We start from the raw sequence: 10,281 nt of genomic DNA on the forward strand, positions 1-10,281 counted from the left end.
GCCAGGCAGGAATCTGTGCCTCCTGCACTAAGCTCCTGTCACTTTATGAAGCAAGAATAACAAAAACACGAATTAAAAAGTGAAATCCATGCCGAGAATGGCACAAAATCCAATCGTGTCAGCATCCAGCAGGTTAATCACCCTCCAGACCACCACCCCTGAACTCCACTGCTGGAGAAGCTCAAGCCATGGCTGTATCTAAGTAAAGACAGGAATCAGGGAGTCCAGGAAGCCAATGCTGCAAATGAGCTGCTCCTGCAAATGGATTTTGCTTTCCACAGGAGCAGCTCCAGTGACCAGAGGCAGCAGAGCAGGGTAACAACTCGCTGGCCGTGCTCTGTACCCACAGGAGGAGCTGGGCCCTGTTTGCTGCAGCAAAGGGCAGCCCAGCATCGATCAGGGCAGCAGCCTGTCAGTGCTGGAAGCATCAGGGGCTTTAACAAGCCCTGCAAAGATCGTTTGGAGTTGTCACAAGCTCACACTTGGTTTGCAAGGCAGCCTGAAGCAGATTTATTGACCTCCTGCACCATCCTCAGGGTGCAGAGGGAAGGAAAGCAAAGGAATGCTCAAAGTCCAGCTCAAAGGCCAGCCAGGACCTGCCACAAGAGGCCCCTGGCAGAAGCATCTGAACGAGGGAAGAGCTGAATGCTGACAGCAGCAAAGATTCTGGCTGGAAAAGCATTGGAATGTTTCAACAGGGAGTGCAGGGCACTGCAGAGTGACAGCACTGCAAGCACCTGCGTCCTCTCCAACAAACTGGTGTTCTCCAGGGCTCCCAAACCCACACTGATCTCCCCTGGCCGCTGCAGGCTGGCACCATCCAGCTCAGACAGCAGGGAAATCCCTCCAGGTTTCTCTCCCCTGCCCTGGAACTCTTGGCTTCCTCTAACAAGAGGAGATGTAGTAGGAAAGGAAGGGGACAGGGGAGGGGACACGAGGAAAGCACAGGGCCAAGCACAAAGCTCCTGCCTGCCCACATCAGCCACCAGAGCAGGGCCCACGATCTGATTTTACTCCCACACTGATCAGCCACAGCAACTTCAACCCATCCCATTCCAAATTAATTCCAGTGAGTTTTGAACGTCTTGAAGTTTTCCAATCACAAGAACTTAAGGTGACACAGAAATTGGAACCCAGAGAGCTCCTGGCTCTGCAGGGCCCCAGCTCCTTAAGCAGCCCTTCAGGGAGGCCTCAAACCTTTACAAACTCAGTGTGTTCTGCAGCAAGTAACAACACAGCTTTGTAGGAGGGATGACAATGACCAAGAGTGACAGGAAACATGGAAGTGAGAGGGGGAAATTAAGCTCCTTGCAAGCAGCTACAGAGCTTTTGCCTTTCAGCACTTGCTGAGAACTTCACTTTCCCGATCTATTGCCTTAACAAAGCTGCTTGGGAAACTCTCCTTAAGCCATTCCCCCTGCCAGGTGGGAAAACATGGAACAAGTTGGTTAATGCTTCCTAATTGCACTCATAAAAAGTGTGAGCCTGCTGGAGTGATGCCCAAGGAGGCCTCCACCCAACACCAGCACATTCATTCCCTGACCTCCAGGTCAGGCATTTGAGCAGAGAACAGCAGGGGATGCAGGAAGATCAGCAGGACATGAATGTGAGAATGAAATAATTAAAACGTTGAGCAAACTGGCAGAGGGACACGGTGGCATCCACCAGAAGTGGAACAAGAAGCAAGTGCCCCTGCAAGTGCATTTAAAGCTTAAACCAGCCCAGAACTGAGCTGGCACACGGGGGCACAGCAGCAGCAGGGGAAGGCGAGACCCAATCACCAGGGCAATAATTACCAGAAGCAAGGAACACTGCATCATTCCCAAGGGCTGCTGAGAGCCAGAGGAGGTGCCTCAAGGCACATCTTCCCTGCCAAGGTGTTTGCTTAGGGCTGTCACATTACCAACACATTGCTCATTTCTATCCAAAATTACTCAAAATAAGCATGGATAGTCGGGCAAAAGCTCAGAGACAACGAAGAACAACCTGGATACTTTCCCAGAGCCCAGAGGGGTTTCAGCCTTAAACACCGCAGGAAGCCAGTGCATTCATCGTTCGCAGCTCCTTCCCACCTTGATCCCCTGCTGTCTCTGCAGCACAGATGAAAACAGATCAGATGAGAAAGTCAAACTACTCCCATGTGCAGCTACTCGGAGTTTTCCTTCTTGCTTGGTGTAGGAAGTCCCCGCGGCTCCCTGAATCTTTGGGTGTTAAACAGTCAAACAGGGAGAGGCTTCCACTCCCCAAGCTCTGCTTGGGAAGCCTCCTCTTTTCAAGCAGAGCTGTAGGAGCTGCCACAAGAAGGTCATTTCAGCCTGTGGCAGCTCCTCTGCTGCAGTCCCCGTGGCCTAAAAAGCCTTTACAGGTGTTGGGCTGTTCATTAGCAGCCCCAGCACAGGCAGATCCCAGCCACACACAGCACTGGAGTTCCCAGCTGCAGCTACACAGGGTCCCACGAGCTGTGGGCCCAAGGCACAAGCAGCCAGGAATGTTCACAGTAAATAGGTTTAATGGCCATGCAAGAACACATCCCACTGATCCATGGGCAGAAGCAGCAGGATTCGCTGGGATAAGCGCTATGCTAACACAGATCAGACATGCTGCACTGACAAATCAATACCAAGTGCAGGAATGCCCAGCTATTCCTTAAAATTCACTTTTACAGTCAGGCAAGTTTAAATTTCAGGCATTCCTAGGTGGTAAGGAACAACTTTGCCAGTAAGAAGACAACACACTTGTTTACTTCCCACCAAGCAGCAGGACTGGCTCCAATATCCCCAATTCCCAGTCCCCCAGTTCAGCAGGAGTTACAGGAGGCAGAACTGCTGAGCTTTTCTCCTGAGAGCACATAGTGGAGGGATGACCCCTGCAATTTCTCTCTCACACCTCAGCAACACCTTGGCCTGGCAACCTCATTTGCCTGATTATTTTGCCTTCAGCACGAACTGGTTGCTACAGGAGAAAGACACTTGTCTGGTACCGGGCATGCTGAGCTCAGGGAATCAGGATCCAAACCTTTCCTGCCTGAGGGATTTGTGTTGCATCAAGGAATAATTGCTGCCCAAACAGTCCTGCCTCAGCACAAAGCCTGTACACACAGGGGTGGAGGAGGAGCAGTGCTGCTGGAAAAGTGATCACTTTTATGTAAGAGAGGAGGAAGTTCCACCTCTTCAAATCCACATTCACCATCCACAAAAAAAGCCCCCTCCCCAGTCCCTGTTTCTGACCCTCATGGAATAATTTCAATTATCTTTAAATTAAAAAAATAACTCTGGAAGAAGCAGTACTCACATGAGAGCAGATTCCACTTCTGGTCTTGAAGACAGAAGGATGAGAAGCCAGGAGCAGAGCTTTTCATCTCCGAGTCCCACAGGCACCTGGTCCATTTCCTGGCCAGTCTGAGGGCACTGGGCTCCCCAGCCTCTTCCAAAGGGAGCTGGACACGGCACTGGAAGAGCTCTGAGCTCCCCAGAAACGCCTGGTCAGGAGAGGGCAGTGCTGACAGCAAGTGCCTGTCACCCACCCCCGGTGCCTCTCCATCAGAGAGGCCACAGCTCTCCCAGGCCAGTTCTCCCACACCTCCCATCCCACCAAGCTGAAGCCTTCCCCAGGCAGCAGCAGATAAACACAGGAGGAGAACTCAGCCTTGGAGGAGCAATGCCAAGGGATGCCAGGGCTCTGGCAGCTCCCCCAAGCATGGGACAGGACCAGCAGGGCCACCAGGCTCGGGGGAGAGGAGGAATTAGAGCTTCCTAGGATGTCAGGGCTTACTGTGATCCTTCCTGTAGCACTGACTGCACCTCCTGAATCGCCGAGGGCACAGTGGAATTCCATCGAGGAATAGATGGGAAGAGTACAGTTCACACTCACTGAGCAATACTCACAGTCTTTGTCCAAGAGACACCAGAGCCAGGGGGTTTGTATGCAGCAGCTTTATTTTAAGCAGTTATGACCCAGTAGCAGCAGCTTTTAGGAAGACAGTTCTCTACACTTTACACTTACTGAGGGTTTAATGCCAACAGCAATTACTCTTTTCTCCTTTACATGGGGGTGCTGGAGGTTTCCAGATGCCCAGCTCCTGCTGCCTCTGCCTCCTTCTGGGAGGATCGATCCTCCTGGCAGGGTTCCTCCTCCTCCTCCTCCTCCCTGGGGGAGAAGGGTCCCACCAGCCAGGACAGAGGAGTGTTGTGCTTCAGGTAATCCAGCAGCTCCTCCATGTACTCCTGGATCACAGCCAGCTTCCTCTGGCTCAAGACACTGCTGGACAAATCCTGGAAGGATTTTGCCGCTGAGAAAGCGGCACGCAGCTCCTGGATGGCACTGAGAGCCTGTTTCACCTTGTCCTGCAGGCTGCAGGGAAGGCCCTGGATGGCAGCCACCACCCCACAGCAGGTGAGGTGCAGCTGCTGGGTGATCCTGCATGCCATGAGCAGGGTCAGAGACTCCATCTCCTGGGAGGAGGCAAGAAGGACAAGATCAGGAATAAGTCACTTAATTAAAAAAAAACCCCAAGGGGATAACCAGAGCCCTTTGCCTCCCTCCCCAGGAGGGCACCTCTGGCTTTGTAGGGCTTTCATCTCCACTCTCTTTGAGGTACTTCCTACTCCAGTCCAGCCACATCTGGTGTAGTTTCTCCTGCCCCTCCTGAAGCTTTTGATCAAATCCTTGCTTAAACGCCTCAATCTGTGGCAGGGGAAGATCAGAGTGTCAAGACAGACAGATTGGCTGGGGAATTGCAAAGCTTTTCAGCACAGCAATGAAGGGGAGAAAAGACCAAGGCTTTGGTCCCCTCCTGCCAGGATCTGGGCTCTACCTACCAGCTCGATGATGCAGTGGAGCTGTGCCAGGGCCCCCTGCATGCCCTGCCAGGCCTGCTTCATCCTGGCTGTGGAGTGCAGGTGGGCAAAGAGGCGAAGCTCCTCCGAGAGAGAGCCCAGGCGCACAAAGTACCTCCTCTGCTCCCGCTGCTGCTCCAGGGGTGCCATGTCTGTGCCCTCCTCACACACTGCCAGCTGGGCTGGGGACACAGGCAGTGCCTGAGTCACCAGAGGTGCCACAGTAACAGGCTCACGAGATGCCAGACTGGGAGCCAGGTACTCTCCAGTGTGGCACCAGCACAGGGTGCCCAGAGAAGCTGGGCAAGGGTCCCTGGAAATGTCCAAGGCCAGGCTGGACAGGGCTTGGAGCAACCTGGGAGAGTGGAAGGTGTCCCTGCCCATGGTGAGAAGCCCAAAATGAGCATTAAGGTCCCTTCCAGCCCAAACTATTCTGGGATTCTCTTCTTCCCATTAGCCCCATTCCAGAGTAGTGGGGTGAGGAATGGGGCTGACCGTCCCCAGACACCCTTTCCTTACCTAGTTCATCATTTCCAATAGGGAGAGAGCCACCTTCTGCTCTCCCCAGCACAGCCTCTGCTCCACAGACACCTGTGTGTCCCACTCCAGGCTCCAGAACCACCCCAGCAGTGCTGGGCACCGTGGGTCTGGCATCCCCCATGCTGCTCTGCAGAGCCTCCTTGGTAACATCCATCACCTCCAGCACTTTGCTGCTCACAGCATCCTTCACATCAGCCACTCTGGATGACATCAGCTCCTTTGTGTCAGAGAGAATCTGGGGAAGAGGAGGAATGGCAGATAATGCAGTGGGTTGTGTCTTACACCGAAATTCTGAACTGCACCAAGAGGACAAATAGCACAGTGTCAGGTGAGTGTTCACTCTTGTGGGAACTTGCATCACACACTCAGGTCCTCACACAAGAGCCTACATCGCTCCCAGGCTTAGAAACCCCCCAAGAACCAGGCCCCTCTGCCTGCCAGGGACAGCATAGCCTTGAATTCTTACCTGTTCCACTGGCTTTTGAAAGACTGGCAGCTTCTCCCTCAGTTTCTCCAAACCCTTGGAAGCATACTCACTCGCTGCAGCAACTGAAGAGAGAACCAAAAAAAGTATCAAAACTTGGTTTTCTGCAATTTCACCTCAAGTTCCATCTTGCAAAAATCAGTTTCAGGGAGGTCAGCATCAGAGCCAATCCCCAAGTCTCCATCACACTGCTGGGATCAGGGCTCAGCTTTAGCCTTATTTAGAAGCCAGGAGCTGTCCTTTCACTGTGGTGATGGAGAGGTGCATTTTTTCATCCCAGCACTCCTCCCAGGTGTGGAAGGAGCCAGGGAGTCCCTCCCAGGCAGGGGCCTGCCCTTCCCCAGGGCATTACCATGGGGCTCCAGGGTGGCTAGCACTGGCTGCACACAGCTGGCCGTGGCCTCGGTCACACTCTGCACTCCTTTCTCTGCAGCATCACACACAGACCTCAGGTAGGGGTGGCTCTCCTTGGTGGAGGCATAAGCAGCAGAAACCACATCACAGGCAGAGCTCACCAGGCTCAGATTGGCCAACTCCTTCACTGCAGCCTGGAAGAGCAAAGAAAAATGCAGCCATGAAGCTCCAACCATGGCCCTGAGCAGTTCTGCCCTGAAATTCCCTGTTTGGGGGGAGATGTCACCAAATCACCTGGCCTGGCTGAGGGAGAAACTCTTGCTGTGCTCACACACTTAATTAAATCCATAACTCAGCTGTGACACGAGCTGGGAAGCTTTGGCATTAATGATGGACCACCCCAGGAAAATTTTCCTCTGACACAAAGAGCATCCAAGTTTGGGGGCAAGCTCAATTCTTCTGCCACATACCCATCTCCAGTTCACCTGGAATGATTATCCAACAAGCCAATGTCCCAGGAAAAGCCCCACCAGGCAGGACTGAGTTGGTTTTAAGCTAACAGGCTTCACCCTCGCCTGAAGGGATGCTCCTGGTCACAAGAGCAGCAGGTCTCAGGGATGCTGGAACATTGGAATCTTTCCATAGGAGCACTGCTTGCAGCAAGCCAGGATCTTGAGTTAGAGAAACATCTTTCCTAGCCAAGAACCAGCCAGTTTTGCTTAGCCTAAGAGGCTACAGGGACTTTAGGCTCACATTTCTGTATATGTTGTCACCCAGAAGCTGGAGGACACAGCCTAAGCAGAGGAAAACTCCTCCTTTTTGGGGGCTCCCCTTAGCCACAGCAGGGCCACCTCCCCACACCCCACAGGGAGCACCTACCTCCTCCTCCTCTGTCTCTGGGGGGCTCTGGACAACCTCCTCCTTGTCAGGCATAGCAGAGGCCATGGCAGCTGGACTGCAAGGAACACCAAGGCTTTAGGGAGAGATCCCCCTTCCAAGGGGACACTTCCCTCTAAGGTCATAAAAGAGAGAAGTTCCTTTACTCCCTATTCAGGGGAAACCCCTGAAATGGCCTCATAGGAGGGGATCTGTGCCACTTGCAAATCTACCTGGTTTCAAGTGGTTTATGATGATCAAAGGAACAAGGAGGACGTTCTTCCCTCACCCCAGAGACCAAATATTATCCACATATAGGATATATGGAGGCACAAGGTACCTCCTTCCTTCCCACCAAGGAATTCTTGAACAAACAAAATAACAGCAGCAGAACTGGGGGAAAACAGAGCCCAAGGCTCTGCCCTGCTGTTATCACACCCCAACACCTGAATATTCCCCCTGCAAATTCCAGAACAGGACCTTCTTTACCTGCAGGAAGTGAGCAAACCACCAGCAAGGAAGAACCAGACACCCACCATGCCCCATCACCCCCTCTGCCTTTTTATAGTGCCCAGGATGGGGTGAGGAGGGACCCTCAGGGCCTGGCAGCTCTGGGGAGCAGCAGGAAGGATCCAGTCCCTGTCCTGGCCAATTAGAGGGGATTAGGACTGAAATGGGCCCTGCTGTGGCTCGTTAATTACTCTGTAATTAGGCAGGTACACCTTGCCATGTGTAAAGCAGCTTCACCTGGAGGCTTCCATTCCATCAGCAATGACTGTGGCAATGTGTGAAGCAGTTTCCCATTCCTAATTAGTGATATTTAATGATTAATCATGTTCCTAGATTAGGGATGAGCAATAAGATTTTAGGTTATTTAAAGGGAACTTAATCTCTAAATTTGAGGTGCCACAATCCTGTGCTAGCCATGTTCAGGGGTCTGTGACCAGGTGTGTACAGGTCTCCTTTTGTCCCTGCATTCTGACCATTGCAAGAAATTGAGTTTATTTATTTATTAAAATGGTTTTTCTGATGGCAGACACTAAGTACCAAAGATCACTGTTTTTACACTAAATATATGGCGTTATCTGTGCTTTCTCAGGCACTTTTAATGGTAAACTCAGTGTTAGAAAAAGATAAAAAAAACCACTTTGGGATGGCCCTGGCTGCACGAAGATCACAGTCTCATGCAGTTTGCTGGGTGAGGAGCCTGGGTGATTGTGAGGCTGCCAAACAAACCTCTTTTAATGGCCATGGAGCTGCTGCAAGCACAATGCTGGAGGCTCATGCAGGAAATCCGGGTGTTGTGACACACTGTCCCTTATCAGAGCTCACTCTCACCATAACAGAGGCCACCAGAGTAATCACTGAAATGTCTCAGGATGTTCCCTGGGGTCTGTGCTGCAGGAGAGGGAAAAAAAAACCCCAAGTACACCCTGTCCTCCAGACAAGCCCTGGAGCAGTGCTGAAGTGCTGCTGGAGGATCCACCAGCCCGGAACACCTGGAGGGAGGAGCAGTGGTTGTGCTTTGCCTCGAGGTTTGTCTTTCTGGTTTGGGCTGTGACAGCAGCAGCCCTGGAATGTGTCACCCTCCAGCACAGAGCTCCCACTGCTCAGCTCTCACTGCTCCTGCAAGGCTTTGGATGACCAGGCAGTCACCTCATACAGGGACTAAAAGGTCCTTGGTGGCCTGAGATGTCCAGGCAGTCCCCTCTGCCTGCAGCAGTAACAGCCTCGAGTTCCACCAGGGGAGGTTGAGGTTGGATATTGGGAAAAATTTCCTCGCCCAGAGGGTGGTCAGGCATTAGAACAGCTGCCCAGGGCACTGGTGGAATCACCGTCCCTGCAAGTGCTCAGAAAAGCTGTGGGTGTGGGGCCTGGGGACATGGTTTGGTGGTGGAGCTGGCAGTGCTGGGGGAATGGTTGGACTGGATGATCTTAAGTGCCTTTTCCACCCTTCATAATTCCATGATTCCATGCTTATGATTCCACCTTCTAAGGATGTTTACAGGGCAAATTGGATTTTGAACCTGTGGAAATGGGAGCTCCCGTGTTCCTGAGGATGAGCTCCATCTGGCTCATCAGCACAGCACAAGCCACAGCCCCAAGGCTGCCAGAGCTCCAGGAGCGTTTGGACAGTGCCCTCAGGGATGCACAGGGTGGGACTGTTGGGGTGTCTGGACTCCATGATCCTTGTGGGTCCCTTCCAGCTCAGGATATTCCATGATCCTATGAGAGAAAAATGGCACGGGAAGAGGCCAAAACAGGCATTGGCTGCACCTTTTTCCCATAATCCACACAATTTCAGCCAAGTTCTCAGCACTACAGGCTGGTTCTCACCTGGGTCTCTCTGCAGCTACAACCCCCTCAGGGGGTGCATTTGTGTGTGTGTGGCTGGGGGGGTCTCTCTTCCCTGCTGAGACCACCTGTTTTGAAGGAAAGGCACCACCCAAGGCAGGGGCAGGGAGAGAGAGGTGCTGTGGTGCTGGGAAGGGCACAAGTTGTGTGTAAATCCAGGACAGAATTGATGGGAGGGGACTCCACCAGGTCCTGGCAGCTGTTGGTGCTGGAGGAACGGGAGAAGCCACCAGCTTGGTCAGTGCCAGAGGTGCCAGGGACGTTTGGGCTGTAAATTAATCACCATTGCTGTGCTGATGGCTGCACTGGTGTTTGAAGCCCAGAGAGCTCCTGTGGAAGAGCAGGAGCACAGCCTGTGGATGCTGTATCCATGACAACAGCTCCTTCCACCCTCAGCCGTCTCACAGCAATTGGAACTGGCCATCCCAGTGCTAATGATGGGAATGGAGAGGCAGGAGCACTGGGCTGGCCTTGAGGATGGTGGGACTGAGTCCTCAGCCCTGCCAGCTGCCTGTGGGGTGACTCTGTCTGAGGCTGTTGGGTTTTGTGTCTCAGCTCCTCCACCTTTCAAATGGGGTCCATGGGTTTGACCTTTTCCCACAACAGGCTTTGGGATCTGCTGATGCCAAGTGCCAGGTGAGAGCTGGGGCTACTGATAGTGAACTCCACACTCACCACTGGGAAAGCACGTCCTGCTCGAGTCACAGCCCCCTCAGCCAGAGAAATAAGAGTTGCCCAGAGCAGATCTGGCCAGCACAAGTTGCCAAATCCTTGGAGGAGGAGGCACAGCCAGTCTCTGATGTAGCAGGAGCTCGTGCAGGAGCAAGGTGGGAGCAG

The 10,281-nt window shown here is 52.8% G+C and overlaps 1 protein-coding gene across 1 annotated transcript; it reads right to left on the minus strand.

Moving 5' to 3' along the window:
- Positions 1–4,040: 4,040 nt before the first annotated feature.
- Positions 4,041–7,628, minus strand: LOC125334976 (perilipin-3-like). Its single transcript, XM_048322215.1, has 8 exons — positions 7,579–7,628; positions 7,089–7,168; positions 6,212–6,400; positions 5,842–5,924; positions 5,355–5,610; positions 4,818–5,017; positions 4,555–4,683; positions 4,041–4,451 (listed from the first exon to the last, which is right to left on the minus strand). Exons 1-8 carry the CDS (start codon positions 7,626–7,628, stop codon positions 4,041–4,043), a joined length of 1,398 nt encoding a protein of 465 aa, XP_048178172.1.
- Positions 7,629–10,281: the final 2,653 nt, after the last annotated feature.

Source organism: Corvus hawaiiensis, chromosome 17 (assembly GCF_020740725.1).
Source record: "Corvus hawaiiensis isolate bCorHaw1 chromosome 17, bCorHaw1.pri.cur, whole genome shotgun sequence".
Classification (NCBI taxonomy): Eukaryota; Metazoa; Chordata; class Aves; order Passeriformes; family Corvidae; genus Corvus; species Corvus hawaiiensis.